The 15,845-nt window shown below is 71.3% G+C and overlaps 1 protein-coding gene across 1 annotated transcript in view; it reads left to right on the top strand.

The window, feature by feature from the left end:
• The first annotated feature begins 1,015 nt into the window (after positions 1-1,015).
• ZBTB4 (zinc finger and BTB domain containing 4) overlaps positions 1,016-15,845 on the top strand; it is a 17,340-nt gene continuing 2,510 nt past the window's right edge. Inside the window, exons 1-5 of the mRNA XM_067315005.1 lie at positions 1,016-1,080; positions 1,215-1,291; positions 7,466-10,820; positions 12,920-13,606; positions 13,754-14,003. Of these exons, the coding sequence (XP_067171106.1) occupies positions 7,481-10,820; positions 12,920-13,606; positions 13,754-14,003 (4,277 nt within the window). The 5' untranslated portion in view covers positions 1,016-1,080; positions 1,215-1,291; positions 7,466-7,480. The remainder of the gene's footprint in view (positions 1,081-1,214; positions 1,292-7,465; positions 10,821-12,919; positions 13,607-13,753; positions 14,004-15,845) is intronic.

Here is a 15,845-nt window from a genome sequence, read left to right on the forward strand (position 1 = left end):
CTTGTTGTGCCGTGACAGGCGGACACAGGCCTGAAGTGCACACTGCGCTGCTGCCGTTCTGACACCCGCAGCCTGTGTTGTGGCCGACTGTACTCCCGTGCTTGACTCCAGTGCGTCAGGGGGGTTGCACCGCAGGTGGTGCTGAACACCGTCCCCAGAGCACACCCAGGTCCCGTCACAGGACGCGCTATGTGGCGTGCGGCTGTACCAGGCACTTCCCAGCATCTCTGATCTCCAGTTGTAGCTGGGAGAGGGACACGTGCACACCCGCTGGGTCAGCTGTGAGCACGCTACACCTTTTTGGGGCGGCTGTCAACTCCAAAGGCACTTCTTTGGACCTCCTTAAATTGGGGCGATTTGCAATACTGTCCCCCCCAACGCCGATTGTTTCCAGCTGTTCCTCAAACGAGCTCACACATGTGCCTTGGAGCAGCTGTATTTATAGTTACGTGTGTGCACGCACACACACACACACACACGTCCTGCCGGAAGATGAGCTGCGATCCCTGATTGCCTCCGACTGTAGCTTTCCCCTCCACCTCCCTGTGATCCCAGGTACAGCTTGCCTGAGCGCTGACGGACTCCAGCAGGACTCTGGTCACGCTCGCGCCCCCGCTAAATCACAGCGGGCGACCGACTGTCCCTGACACAACCGCTGCCCGGGAGGGCCAGGACTTCGCAGGCACGAGGTGCCCTTGCCGGTCTCCGCCTCGCTCCGCCTGTGCGCAGCCCGTGCACACATGTACACGCACCCCTCCGCCATACTCGCGCAGTTGCAGCGCGGCGTAGCTGTACCGCACCTTGTCCCGGCACGCCCGCGGTGACGGCGCGGTTGTGACATGCCCGTCCACGCCGCCGGCAGCCTCCGGGCATCGCTGGCGCCCTGCCCACTCGTCACGGTGTAGCGGAGGGGGTTGCTGTTTCCCGCCACTCTGCCTGTACCTGCCACGTGTTATCGCCCCTGTGACTGTGCTCTGACTGTAGCTGGGCTGCACTCGCTCGCCACCTCCCCCCCCCAGGCCTGGCTCCGGTCCTGCCTCTGTTTTCTGCCTGTTGCTGCCTGACAACAGCCGCACGGACGTGGGTTTCGGGGCGCCTCCCGGCTCTGGGGGGGTCCACCCCAACTCCCTGGGGACCCAGGCGTCCGGGGGTCCCTGCCACCCCCTGGGGACCCAGGCGTCCGGGGGGTGCTGACCCCGCTCTGTTCCCCCCAGGAGGCCCTGCCGGCAGTGACCCCCCACCGAGGACCCCCGGAGCAACCACACCTAGTCCATGAGGCCTCCGCTCACAGGTAGGGGGCGCCCCGCTCCGTCGCCGCGGCAACCTGCCCGCTCTAGAACCGCCCGCCTGCCCGCTCTAGAACCGGCCTCCGTCACCTTGACAGCCTGCCTGGTCTAGAACCCCCCTGCCCCATGGCAGCCCACCTGATCTAGAACCCTGCCGTCTCTGTGGCAAACTGCCTGCTCTAGAACCACCCCCCTCACATCTCCATGGTAACCCAGCCCCGGTCTAGAACCACCCCCAGCCCTACCTGTTTCTATGGTAACTCTGAGCACCCCTCCCCAGCATTGCTGGGGTCCAGTCCTGCCCCATGGCACTGGGGGGTCCTGGCTATGGGGCTGAATCCTGCCCCACGGCAATGCAGGGTGAAGGCTCTGGGGGTCTGATCCTGCCCCATGGCAATGCAGGGTGCTGGCTATGGGGCTGAATCCTGCCCCACGGCAATGCAGGGTGCTGGCTCTGGGGGTCCAATCCTGCCCCACATCAATGCAGGGTGCAGGCTCTGGGGGTCCAATCCTGCCCCACATCAATGCAGGGTGCTGGCTATGGGGCCAGATCCTGCCCCACATCAATGCAGGGTGCTGGCTCTGGGGGTCCAATCCTGCCCCACATCAGTGCAGGGTGCAGGCTCTGGGGGTCCAATCCTGCCCCACATCAGTGCAGGGTGCTGGCTATGGGGCTGAATCCTGCCCCACATCAGTGCAGGGTGCTGGCCCTGGCAGGCCGGATCCTGCCCCCGGCACCGAAGGAGGTTGGGGGGGGGGAGAAGAGCTGAGGAGCTGGTGGTTGGGGAGGGGGGAAGACAGGCTGGATCCCGGTAGGATCCCGGCGGGATCCCGGTGGATCCGGGGGGTTCGGGGCCGGCGTGGGGCTGGCGGCGCTGGCCCAGGGCCCGGGCGGGTGGCCAAGGCCGGCTTCCAGGCTGCTGCGCCGCGCCGGGAGCCGGAGCCGGAGCGGGGGCGGGGGGGGGGGGGAAGGAGGGATCCGGTCGCTGCGCACATCCGGGATCTCCCGGGATCCGGGGGGGCCGCACCCTGCACCAGGTAGAGCCGCCCCCCGGGCCGCCCCACGCCGCCCGGCCCCGCACCCGCGATCCGCTGCCGCCGCCGGGGTGGGGGGGAGCTGCGGCGCTGGATCCCGGCCCCAGCGGAGGGGGAGCCCGGGATCTCCTGGGATCGGGGAGGGGGCGGCTGGATCCCAGCTCCCAGGGGGATCTGGGGGCTGGAGGGCTGGAGCTCAGCCCAGGTGGGATCTGGAGGGGGGCTGGATTCCAGCCTGGGTGGGATCTGGGATCTGGAGCTCAGCCCAGGTGGGATCTGGGATCTGGAGCTCAGCCCAGGTGGGATCTGGAGGGGGGCTGGATTCCAGCCTGGGTGGGATCTGGGATCTGGAGCTCAGCCCGGGTGGGATCTGCAGGGGGGCTGGATCCCAGCCCAAGTGAGATCTGGCATCTGGGGTGGAGGAGCGAGATCCCAGCCCAGCTGAGATCCAGGATCTGGGTGCAGGATCTCAGCCCAGGCAGGATCAGGGATCGGGGGTGGGGGGGCTAGATCCCAGCCCAGGTGGGTTCTGGGATTGGCTAGGGGCTGGATATTGGCTGGGATGGGTCTCGGATCGCCTGGGATCTGGAGGGGCTGCGTCTCACCCAGAAGGGAGCTGGCGTCCCTCAGGATCTGGGATGCTGGATGTTGGCTGAGGTGGATCTGGGATCTCCGGAGACCCATGGATCTGGGTGTCAGCCGTGACAGAGCTGGGATCTCCTGGGATCCATGGACCTGGGTATCATCTGTGACAGACCTGGGATCTCCCGGGATCTGGGGGCCGGATCTTTGCCCGAGTGGATCTGGGAGCTCCCAGCATACTGGCTCGGACAGATTTGGGGTCATTGGGGATCTGTGGAGCCGGATGTGGGCTCAGATCTGGCATCTCATGGGATCTGTGGTGACGGGGACCCCCAGTGGATCCGGGATCCCTGGTGGGGGGGGTGGATCTCGGGGCAGGCAGCCCCGGTGTCTGGGGACAGGGCCGGGGGGATCCCCTGGGAATCCCAGATCCTGTGACTCCGAGGGGGGGGATCCCATGACCCCAGGGGGGATCCCGTGACCCCAGGGGGGATCCTGTGACTCCAGGGGGGATCCCTTGACCCTGATGGGATCCCTTGACCCTTACAGGGAACCCAGGACCCCGAAGGGATCCTGTGACTCCAGGGGGGATCCCGTGACCCTGATGGGATCCCTTGACCCTTACAGGGAACCCAGGACCCCGAAGGGATCCTGTGACCCCAGGGGGATCCTGTGGCCCCGGGGGGCAGAGCAGGGAATGCTGGGAAGGGTCAGGGGCACATTTCTGCCCCCCCCCATGTTTTGGGGGGGATCTAGGGGGATTGTTAAGAGGGAGCCGGTAATGAGTGTGTGTGGGGGGGGGTCCCGAGGGGGCAGCTAGGGGGCAGAACAGGGGTCCCGGGGGGGTGTGGGGCAGGTTGGGGGGCAGGTTGGGGGGCTTGAGGGATCTGTGGGGCAGCATGGGGGGCAGATTGGGGGTTCTGGGGGGTCCTGAGGCAGATGGGGGGCAGGATGGGGGTCCCGGGGGTGCATGGGGCAGGTTGGGGGGCAAGACGTGGGTCCCGGAGGTGTGGGGGGCAGTTCGTGGGGCAGATCAGGGGTCCTGGGGGGTGGGGGGGCAGTCTGTGGGGCAGGATGGGGGTCCCGGCGGTGCATGGGGCGGGTTAGGGGGCAGGTTGGGGGTCCCAGGAGGGTCTGTGGGGCAGGATGGGGGTCCCGGTGGTGCATGGGGCGGGTTAGGGGGCAGGTTGGGGGTCCCGGGAGGGTCTGGGGGGCAGAACGAGCGTCCCGGGAGCGTGGGGGGCAGGTTGGGGGGGCAGATGGGGGATGCTGGGGGTGAGGGGGGCAGGTTGGGGGGCAGGATGGGAGTCCCGGGGGTCTGGGGGGCAGGTTGGGGGGCACATTGGGGGTCCTGAGGGTGCATGGGGCAGGTTGGGGGGCTAGTTGGGGGTCCCAGTGGGGCCCGGGGGGCAGCTTGGGGGCTCTGGGGGTGCGTGGGGCAGTCTGTGGGGCAGAAAGGGGGTCTCGGCAGTGGGGGGGGGGCGATTGGGCTGCTGGGAGTCTGTGGGGCAGGTTGGGGGGCAGGATGGGGGTCCCGGACGGGCCTGGGGGGGCAGGTTGGGGGTCCTGGGAGTGCGGGGGTAGTTTGGGGGGGCAGAATGGGGGTCCCGGGGATGGGGGGGGGGCAGGTTGGGGGGCAGAACGGGGGTCCCAGGGATGGGGGGGGCAGGTTGGGGGGCAGGATGAGGGTCGCAGGGGTGTGTGGGGCAGGATGGGGGTCTCGGGGGGGGGCAGCCATGGGGCAGCCCCTGGGGCAGCCCCGGCACCGTGGGTCGCACCGTGGGTCACATCACGGGGCAGCGCCGGCATTGACGGTGCCATGGGTCGCGCAGTGGGGCGGCCCCCGTCACTGTAGGGCACACCATGGGGCAGGCCCCAGCGCCGTGGGTCACGCCGTGGGGCAGCCCTGGCATCGATGGCGCCGTGGGTCGTGCCGTGGGGCGGCCCCGTCACTGCAGGGCGCGCCGTGGGGCAGGCCCAGCGCCATGGGTCGCGGCGTGGGGCAGCCCCGGCGTCGGCGGCGCCATGGGTCGCGCCGTGGGGCAGCCCCCGTCGCTGCGGGTGGCGCCGTGGGGCAGGCCCCGGTGCCGTGGGTCACGCCATGGGGCGGCCCCTGTGTTGGCGGTGCCGTGGGTTGTGCCGTGGGGCAGGCCCCGGTGCCATGGGTCATGCCGTGGGGCAGCCCCGGCATCGGCGGCGCCATGGGTCGCGCCGTGGGGCAGCCCCCGTCGCTGCGGGTGGCGCTGTGGGGCAGGCCCCGGCGCCGTGGGTCACGCCATGGGGCGGCCCCTGTGTCGGCGGTGCTGTGGGTCGCGCCGTGGGGCAGGCCCCGGCGCCGTGGGTCGCGCTGTGGGGCCGGTCCTGGTGCCGTGGGTCATGCCGTGGGGCAGCCCTGGCGTCGGCGGCGCCGTGGGTCGCGCCGTGGGGCAGGCCCCGGCGCCGTGGGTTGTGCTGTGGGGCAGACCCGGTGCCGTGGGTTGTGCTGTGGGGCAGCCCCGGCGCCGTGGGTCGCGCCGTGGGGCCGGTCCTGGTGCCGTGGGTCGCGCCGTGGGTCGCGCCGTGGGTCGCGCCGCGCGGCCGCCTCCCGCAGCCATTTTAGCCGCCAGCCGGGGAGGCCCCGCCGCAAAATGGCTCCGCGGCGCCGCGGGGGGGCCGTGGCGGGGGCCGCGCCGTGGGGCTGCGCTGTGGGGCAGCGCCGTGGGGCCGCGCCGTGGGGCTGCGCCGGGACCCCCCCACCCCGCAATGTGGGGAAATGGGATGTGTGGGGCCGGGGGTGGGGGTGGGGGGGCCTGAACTGTGGGGCTGAGAGCCCCCCCCCCCCACGCTGTGGGGCTGAGGACCTGGATCTGTGGGGCTGTGGAGCCCCGAGCCGTGGGGCTGAGGACCCTGATCTGTGGGGCTGAGTGACCCCCAAAGTGCGCAGCTGCGGACCCCCTGAGCCGTGGGGCAGGCAGGCACCTGGGGACCCCCCCAAAGTGTGGGGCTGGGGACTCCCTGAGCCGTGGGGCAGGCAGGCACCTGGGGACCCCCGAACCGTGGGGCTGGGGACTTCCAAGCCGTGGGGCAGGCAGGCACCTGGGGACCCCCCCAAAGTGTGGGGCTGGGGACTCCCTGAGCCGTGGGGCAGGCAGGCACCTGGGGACCCCCGAACCGTGGGGCTGGGGACTTCCAAGCCGTGGGGCAGGCAGGCACCTGGGGACCCCCCCAAAGTGTGGGGCTGGAGACACCCTGAGCCGTGGGGCAGGCAGGGCCCTGGAGTCCCCCAATCCGTGGGGCTGGGGACCCCGAATGTGTCCCCCTGTCATCCCCCCACCCCTTCTCCATCTCTGGGGCACCACCAGGGATGGGACCCCGGTGTCCGGGTGTCCCCAGGGAGGGGACACCAGTGTCCGGGTGTCCCTGGAGAAGGGTTCCTGGTGTCCGGGTGTCCCCAGGGATGGGATCCCGGTGTCCGGGTGTCCCCAGGGAGGGGACACCAGTGTCCGGGTGTTCCTGGAGAAGGGTTCCCGGTGTCCGGGTGTCCCCAGGGATGGGATCCCGGTGTCCGGGTGTCCCCAGGGAGGGGACACCAGTGTCCGGGTGTCCCTTGAGAAGGGACCTTGTTGTCCGGGTGTCCCCAGGGATGGGATCCTGGTGTCCAGGTGTCCCCAGGGATGGGACTCCGGTGTCCAGGTGTCCCTGGAGAAGGGTTCCCGGTGTCCGGGTGTCCCCAGGGAGGGGACCCCAGTGTCTGGGTGTCCCTGGAGAAGGGACCTTGTTGTCCGGGTGTCCCCAGGGATGGGATCCTGGTGTCCAGGTGTCCCCAGGGAGGGGACACCAGTGTCTGGGTGTCCCTTGAGAAGGGTTCCCGGTGTCCGGGTGTCCCCAGGGAGGGGACCCCAGTGTCTGGGTGTCCCTGGAGAAGGGACCCTGTTGTCTGGGTGTCCCTGGAGAAGGGTTCCCAGTGTCCGGGTGTCCCCAGGGATGGGACCCCAGTGCCCAAAGCCCCCCAGGGATGGGACCCCGGTGTCCAGGTGTCCCCAGGGATGGGACCCCAGTGTCCAGAGCCCCCCAGGGATGGGACCCTGGTGTCCAGGTGTCCCTGGAGAAGGGTTCCCGGTGTCCGGGTGTCCCCAGGGATGGGACCCCGGTGTCTGGGTGCCCCCAGGGATGGGACCCTGTTGTCCTGGTGTCCCTGAAGGAGGGACCTTGGTGTCTGGGTGTCCCCAGAGATGGGACCCAGATGTCCAGATGTCCCTGAAGGAGGGACCCTGATGTCCAGGTGTCTCCAGGGATGGGACCTAGGTGTCCAGATGTCCCTGAAGGAGGGACCCTGGTGTCCAGGTGTCTCCAGGGATGGGACCTAGATGTCCAGATGTCCCTGGAGGAGGGACCCTGATGTCCAGGTGTCTCCAGGGATGGGACCTAGGTGTCCAGATGTCCCTGGAGGAGGGACCCTGGTGTCCAGGTGTCTCCAGGGATGGGACCCAGGTGTCCAGATGTCCCCGGAGAAGGGACCTCGGTACCCGGAGACCCTCGGGGCCAGGCCGCCGGGGGCTGCGACGGCTCTCCGCGCCCCGCAGGTGCGCGTCGCGGGGATGGCTCCGGTCGTGGAGGTGTCGGACGCGGGGCACTGCCGGTCGCTGCTGCTGGAGCTGAACGAGCAGCGCCTGCGGGGCCAGTTCTGTGACGTGACCATCATCGCCGAGGACACCAAATTCCGGGCGCACAAGAACGTCCTGGCCGCTTCCAGCCCTTACTTCAAGGAGGCGCTGGCCGAGGGACCGGCGTGCCGGGCTCCCGCCCACGTCCTCGAGCTGCCCGGCGTCCAAGCCGGCGTCTTCTCCGACGTCCTCAACTTCATCTACAACTCGCGCCTCTCGGTGCCCTCGGCGGCGGCCGCCCGCGAGCTGGGCGCCGTGGGGCGCCGCTTGGGCATCCCCTGCCTCGAGGGCTTGGAGGCGGCGCCGTCGCCCTCCGCCGGCGACATGAACGGCTCCTGGAGCCCCGGCGGCGGCGGCGGCGGCGGTGCCACCACCGCCGCCTCCTCTTCCTCGGCGCCGTCCCCCGTCGACCTGACGTGCCCGGCGCGGGCCAGCCCGGCGGGCGAGCCGGGCCGCGGCGCCGAAGCTCCCGGTTTGCTCTTCGCCCTCCACTCGGCGGCGCCGTCCGAGCCGGTGGCGGCGGCGGCGGCGGCGGCGACGGCGCCGTTGCGGTGCGGCTTCTGCGGGCGGGCGTTCAGCACGGCGGCCGCCCTGGGCCTCCACGCCAAGCTGCACCGGGCCCGGCGCTCCTTGGCCTGCCGCCACTGCGGCAAGACCTTCATCCACGTCAAGCGCCTGCAGACCCACGAGGTGCTCTGCAAGGAGGCCGAAGGCTCCCACCACCCCCACCACCACCACCAACCTCACCACCACCACCACCACCACCACCACCACCACCACCACCCCCATCACGAGCACCCCGCCAAGGCGCCGGGCGCCAAGAAGGCGCTGCTGCTGCGGCCCCGCGGTGTCGCCGCCGCCGCCGCCGCCGCCGACCACCACCACCCCGCCGCCGCCGCCGCCGCCGCCGCCGAGCAGGACCACTTCGCCAAGGTGGTGGACGGCCACGTCATCTACTTCTGCGCCGTGTGCGAGCGCTCCTACATGACGCTCTCCAGCCTCAAGCGGCACGCCAACGTGCACTCGTGGCGCCGCAAGTACCCCTGCCGCTACTGCGACAAGGTCTTCGCCCTGGCCGAGTACCGCACCAAGCACGAGGTGTGGCACACCGGCGAGCGCCGCTACCAGTGCATCTTCTGCTGGGACACCTTCGTCACCTACTACAACCTCAAGACCCACCAGAAGGCCTTCCACGGCATCAGCCCCGGGCTCATCTCCTCCGAGAAGACGCCCAACGGCGGCTACAAGCCCAAGCTCAACGCCCTCAAGCTCTACCGCCTGTTGCCCATGCGCTCGCACAAGCGGCCCTACAAGACCTACAGCCAGAACTTGGTGCCCGCCGGCTTGCTGCTGCCCGCCCGGCCCGAAGGCTTGAGCGGCGACGGCGACGGCGGCGCCTTCTCCGCCGCCGCCGCCGCCTCCGCCGAGGCGCCCGAGCCGCAGCGCTTCCTGCTGCCGGCGGCGGCGGTGACGGTGACGGAGCCGGGCCGCGGCGCCGAGACGGCCTCGGTCATCGCTTACGGGCGCCCGGCCGCTTCCGTCATCGTGCACGGCGGCAGCGGCGGCGGTGGCCCGGCCGCCACCACCTCCGTCATCGCCTACAACGGGGCGACCGCCGCCGGTGACAACGCCGCGCCGGTGCCGCCGCCGCCGCCGGTGACGGTGACGGCCGCCAAGCCCATGAAGAAGCAAGTGCTGCGGGACTACATCGAGGCGCAGCGGGCCGCGGCGGCGCAGCAAAGCGGCGGCGGTGGTGGCGAAGCCCCGGCGAGCGGCGGCGAGGTCGCGGTGGTGGCGCCGCCACCGCCGCCGCAGCGCCGTCCCCGCGCCGGCCGCACCATGACCTACGTGGCCAAGCCGGCTTACGTGGGCACGGCGGCCGAGAGCCGGGCAGCGCCGCTGTGCCAGATCACCGTGCGCATCGGCGAGGAGGCCATCGTCAAGCGGCGCATCTCCGAGACCGACCTGCGGCTCGACAAGGACGCCGAGGACGCCGCCGAGGACGCCGCCGCCGCCGCCCCGCCGCCGGCCGCCGACAGCGGCGAGGAGGACAGCGACGCCGAAGACCAGCTCTGGCGACCTTACTACACCTACAAGCCCAAGCGGAAAGGAGGCGCCGCCGGTGCCGCCGGTGCCGCCGCCGTCCCCAAGGCGAAGAGGCCCCGGTGGCGCCGCAAGCTGCGCTCGCTGCGCTGGGCCAAGGCGGCCGGCGAGGAGGAGGAGGAGGAGGAGGAGGAAGAGGAGGAGGAGGAGGAGGAGGGAGGCAGCCCCGGCGGGTCGGACGCCGAGGCGGGGGGCAAAGCGGCCGCCAAGCGGGGCGCCGAGTGGAAGCACCGGTGCGGCGCCTGCGGCAAGCTCTTCTCGGCGCTGAAGAAGCTGCGCAAGCACGAGCGGGCTCACGGGCGGCCCGGCGCGGCGGGTGACGACGACGGCGGCGGCGGCGGTGACACCGGTGACAGCGCCGACACCCCGCGTGGGCCGCCGGCCCTCGCTCAAATTCGCCTGCGCCCACTGCGCCAAGGTGTGCAAGACGGCGGCGGCGCTGAGCCGCCACGCCAAGCGGCACCAGGGCCAAGCCGCCGTCCCTGCACCGCCGCCACCGTCACCGCCGGCAGCAGCACCGCCGGCCGCCCCCTCCGTCATCGCCTACTCCAAGAAGGTGACGCCGGAGGCGCCCGTCAAGGAGGAGGACACGCAGGAGATGCACGTCTCCTCCTCCAGCGGCGACGGCGCCCGCGGCGGTGCCACCGCCGCCGCCGCCACCGCGCCGCCGCCGCCGCCGCCGCCGCTGCCACCACCGCCGCCGGAGGTGGCCGGCCCCAGCCGCGGCTCCGTGCAGGACCCCCGTGGTGTCGCACACGGGACCGGCGGTGCGCGACGGTGACGCCGGGTACCGCCGCCGCGGCGGTGCCGCAATACGGGTACCCGGTGCAGGAGTACCCGCTGCCGCTGCTGGCGGCCGCCGCGGGGCGGACTCGCAGGGCCGGCGACGAGCGCGGCGGCGGTACCGGCGTCACCGTCACCGGCGGCGGTGGCGTCACCGTCACCGGCGGGCCGCCCAAGCCCTACCCCTTCGCCTACGGCCCCCGGCTGCTGGCCGCCTACCCCTACGGCTTCCCGCTGCCCGTGGCCCTCAACATGGTGCTGCCCGAGGCCAAGGCCTTCCTCCCCGGCGTCTTCGGCTACGCCGTGGCCGAGGGGCCGCCGCCGCCGGGCGACGGGGGGCCGCCGCCGGGGGGGGGGCGCGACAGGCGGCGGCGGCGGGGGGACGGGGGCGCCCGGCGAGGGCGACGGGGGCGAGCGGCCCCGCAAGGGCGGCGGGACCTGAGCCGGGGCGGCCGGGGGGGGGGGGGGGGGAGGACGTGGACCCCCCCCCTCCTCTTCCTCTGCCTCCCCTATAGGGGGTTGCGGGGGTCCCCCGATGTGTAGGGGGTGGCAGAGGGGGGGGGGTCCCCAGACCCATAACGGGTGGTGACAGGGGGGTCCCCAGACCCATAGCGGGTGGCTGAAGGGTCCCCTGCCCTATAGGGGCATGGAGGAGGGGGGGCCCCTGCCCTAGAGGGGGTTGGAGGGGGGGGGTCCCGGACCTATAGGGGGTGGCTGAAAGGTCCCCCTGCCCTATAGGGGGATGGAGGAAGGGGGGGGCCCTGCCCTATAGGGGGTTGGAGGGGACCCCCCCTGCCCTATAGGGGGTTGGGGGGGTCCCCTGATGGGTAGCGGAAGGCAGGGGGGGGGTCCCGGACCTATAGGGGTCTGGGGGATCCCCTGACCCATAGGGGATGGCTGAAGGGTCCCCTGCCCTATAGGGGGATGGAGGGCGGGGGGGGGTCCCCTGATGTGTAGGGGACGGCAAGGGGGGGGGGGGTTCCCCTGCCCTAGGGGGGGCTTTTGCCCCATAAGGGGGAGTCGGGTCCCCCCAACCCCATAGGGGATTGGTGGCGGGGTCCCCTGACCCATAGGGGATGGGCGGGGGGGGGGCCGGCCCCCCGACCTATAGATGGCTATAGGGGGTCTCCTGACCCATAGGGGATTGCAAGGGGGGGGTCCCCTGCCCTATAGGGGACTGCGGGGGGGGGGCCTTTTGCCCCCTAAGGGGGAGTGGGGTCCTCCCTGCCCCATAGGGGATTGCCGGGGGGGGCTCCCCGACCCATAGGGGGGACGGCAGGGGCCCCCTGCCCTATAGATCATGGTGTGTGTGGGGGGGGAGCCCTGCCCCATAGGGGATTGAGGGGGGGGAATCCCATGACCCGGGGGGGGGGTAGTGAGGGGAGGGGGGGGGCCGCTGCCCCATAGGGGATTGCAGGGGGGTCCCCTGCCCCTGCCCTATAGGGGAGAGCGGGGGGGGGACCCCGGCCCCATAGGGGAGAGAGCCCCCCCCCTCCATGGGGGCTATGGGGCAGGGGGACCCCCCCCCCTTGGGACCAATATGAGCGCGGGGGGGAGGGGGCACTGGGTATACTGGGGGCCCCCCCCAGTTACCCCAGTATATTGGGGACCCCAACATATTGCCCCCCCACCCGGTATACAGGGCCCCCCCCCACGTATAGAGGGACCCCCCCCCAGTATATAGGGACCCCCCCAATATATCGGGGCCCCCCCCCCCAGATTTGCCCCCTTCCCCCCCCCCCTCCCCATTTCGGGGCGCCTCCCCCCCCTCCCCTCCCCCCCCCCGGCCCCCTTCGCACCTTACGGCATCGCAGCGACATTCCAGCGTGTGTCCCCCCCCCCGCTTCCCCCCCCCGGCGTGCAAGGCCCCGCCCCCTCGCGCAAGGCCCCGCCCCCTCGCGAGAGGCCCCGCCCCCCCTCCCCGTGCAAGGCCCCGCCCCCCCTCCCCGTGCAAGGCCCGGCCTCATGGAGCCCAGCGTCTTCCTCGTGGTGGTGGTGGGGGGGGGGGGGGGGGGCTCGTCCTCGTGTGTCGCGTGGGCCCCCCCCCCCCCGTGCACCGAACCCCCCCCCCCCGCTGCCCGTGCGAGACCCGGCTTCGTGCAATGCCCTCCCCGTGCAAGAGCCGCGTCACACTCCGCGCCCCCCCCCCCGCCCCCCCCCCGGCTTGTGCAAGGCCCAGCCGTGCAAAAACCGCCCCCCCCCCCAAATCGCCCCCCCCCTCGCACGCCCGCGCCAGCCCCCCGGGGGGGGAGGGGGCAGCAAGGTTGGGGGGGGGGGGGCGCGCGCGGCCTCGCTCGCTCGCACGCTCGTGCAGCCCCCCCCCTTCCCCGTGCAAGGCCCGTGTTCCCGCAGTGCCCCCCCCCCCCGCCGCCGCCGCCGCCCTCGTGCAACATCCCCCCCCTCCCCGTGCAAGGCCCCCCCCCATGCACCCCCCCCCCCGTGCAAGGGCCCGGTTGCCCCCCACCCCGTCCCGTCCCGCCGTGTGAGGCTCGTGCGAGGGCTGCGTCCTGGTGCGAGGCCCTTGTGCAAGGCCCCTCCTTGTGCAAGGTCCTTCCTCGTGCAAGGCCCCTCCTCGTGCGAGTCCCCTCCTCGTGCAAGGCTCATCCTCGTGCAAGGTCCTTCCTCGTGCAAGGCCCCTCCTCGTGCAAGGTCCTTCCTCGTGCAAGGTCCTTCCTCGTGCAAGGTCCTTCCTTGTGCGAGTCCCCTCCTCGTGCAAGGTCCTTCCTCGTGCAAGGTCCTTCCTCGTGCAAGGTCCTTCCTCGTGCGAGTCCCCTCCTCGTGCGAGTCCCCTCCTCGTGCAAGGTCCTTCCTCGTGCAAGGTCCTTCCTCGTGCGAGTCCCCTCCTCGTGCAAGGCTCGTCCTTGTGCAAGGTCCTTCCTCGTGCGAGTCCCCTCCTCGTGCAAGGCTCGTCCTCGTGCAAGGTCCTTCCTCGTGCGAGTCCCCTCCTCGTGCAAGGCTCATCCTCGTGCAAGGCCTGTCAATGTGCAAGGCCCTGCCTTGTGCAAGGCCCCTCCTCAGGCAAGGCCCCTCCTCGTGCAAGGACTCCTCGTGCAAGGCCCCTCCTCGTGCAAGGCTCATCGTTGTGCAAGGCCTGTCCATGTGTCGGGCCCCTCCTTGTGCCAGGCCCTGCCTCGTGCAAGGTCCTTCCTCGTGCAAGGCCTGTCCATGTGCAAGGCCTGTCGATGTGCAAGGCCCCTCCTCAGGCAAGGACTCCTTGTGCGAGTCCCCTCCTCGTGCAAGGCTCATCCTCGTGCAAGGCCCCTCCTTGTGCAAGGACTCCTCGTGCAAGGACTCCTTGTGCCAGGCCCTGCCTCGTGCAAGGCCCCTCCTCGTGCAAGGCTCATCGTTGTGCAAGGCCTGTCCATGTGTCAGGCCCCTCCTTGTGCAGGGCTCGTCCTCGTGCAAGGTCCTTCCTCGTGCAAGGCCTGTCCACGTGCAAGGCCCTGCCTCGTGCAAGGCCCCTCCTCGTGCAAGGCTCATCCTCGTGCAAGGTCTTTCCTCGTGCGAGTCCCCTCCTCGTGCAAGGCCTGTCCGTGCGTCAGGCCCCTCCTCGTGCAAGGCTCGTCCTCGTGCAACGCCCCCCTCCCTCCTCGCACGAGACCCCCCCCCCCACGCCGCCAGCCCCCCCCCGTGCGTCGCACACCCCCCCCGCCCCCCCCCCCCGGATTTGCACTTTCCCGGCCGCGTTTGCTACTGACTGTCCCCGGCGCGGCCCCCGCCCCCCCCCCCCCCCCGCGGCACCTCCTGCGTCCCACGGCACTTTAGCCCGGGGGGGGGGGGGAGGCGAAAAAGAGGCGAAAAAAGGCAAAAAAAAAAGGCAAAAAAAAGAGCAAAAATGGCGAGGGGAAAAAAAAAAGGGGGGGGGGACGGGAGCGGGGGAGGGGGGAGCTGGGGGGGGGGGGGGGAGGCGCCGGGACACCCCCCCCCAACCCGGGTGGGGACGGGGACACCCAATCGGGGAGGTCCCCCGAGGGGGGGGGGGTGACCCTGATTTGGGGGGGGGGTCCCCAATGAGGGATGTCCCCAAAGGTGGGGGGGGGGGACCCCAATGCGGTGACCCCCCCCCCAAGGGGATGTCCCCAAAGGAGGGGGGGGGGGTCTGGTGGCCCTGGGGGAGGGGGGGGGTGTGACCCCCCCCACTTTGGGGAGTCCCCAATTGGGGGAGGGGTGTCCCCAACGGGGTGACCCCAATTTTTTTGGGGGTGGGGGGAGGTGTGTGTGTGTCCCCCCCCCCATTGGGGTGTCCCCAAAGAGGGGGGGGAGGGGGTGTCCCCAAAGAAGGGGGAGGGGGGTGTCCCCAAGGGGGGCGACCCCAATGGGGTGGCGCCCGTTGGGGGGAGGGGGGAGAGGGTCCCCCAGAGGGGTGTCCCCAAAGAGGGGGGGGGTGTCCCCAAAGGGGGGGGGCCCCGCAGCGGCGGCGGCGGCGGCGGTCGGTGGCGGCGGTGACAAGTGTCCACTATTTATCTGCATCAGTGAGTGTTAGAGACGCCCAATAAACACCGTAGAGCTGAGCCGGCCTCGGGGACGCCGGGGGGGGGGGGACACGGGGGGACCTCGGGGGCACGGAGAGACACCGGGGGACCTTGGGGACATGGGGGACACGGGGGGACCTCGGGGACACGGGGACACGGGGGGGACACGGGGGGGACCTTGGGGACGTGGGGGACACCGGGGGGGGACCTTGGGGACACGGAGAGACACCGGGGGACCTTGGGGACATGGGGACACGGGGGGGACCTTGGGGACACGGAGAGACACCGGGGGACCTCGGGGACATGGGGACACGGGGGGGACCTTGGGGACATGGGGAGACACCGGGGGACCTTGGGGACGAGGGGATACGGGAGGACACGGGGGGACCTTGGGGACGCGGAGAGACACCGGGGGACCTCGGGGACAAGGGGACATGGGAGGACATGGGGGGACCTTGGGGACATGGAGAGAGACACCGGGGGACCTCGGGGACGAGGGGATATGGGGGGACACGGGGGGACCTTGGGGACATGGGGGGGGGACCTTGGGGACACAGGGGACCTTGGGGATATGGGGACGCGAGGGGACGTAGGGGGACGTCGAGGACACAAGGGGACACGTGGAGACCTTGGGGACACGGGGATGCGGGACACGGGGAAATGGGGACCTTGGGGACATGGGGGGACATGTAGGGACCTCGGGGACACAGGGAGGGGGGATGTGGGGACACTTGGGGACCCAGGTGGGCAAGGGGACCTTGAGGACATGGGGGGGGACATGGGGGGGACCCGGGGGGGGTCCCCAACACACCAGGCGCCTCACACGGGGCAGCAACAACCACAATTTATTGTGCGCACGTGATGGGGGGGGGGGCCCGGACGCCTGGGCCCCTGTTTTGGGGTGAATCCCCCGGTTTTGGGGGGTCCCCAAGTGCCCCCCA

The sequence above is a fragment of the Apteryx mantelli genome, chromosome 40 (genome assembly GCF_036417845.1).
Source record: "Apteryx mantelli isolate bAptMan1 chromosome 40, bAptMan1.hap1, whole genome shotgun sequence".
In the NCBI taxonomy this organism is placed as follows: Eukaryota; Metazoa; Chordata; class Aves; order Apterygiformes; family Apterygidae; genus Apteryx; species Apteryx mantelli.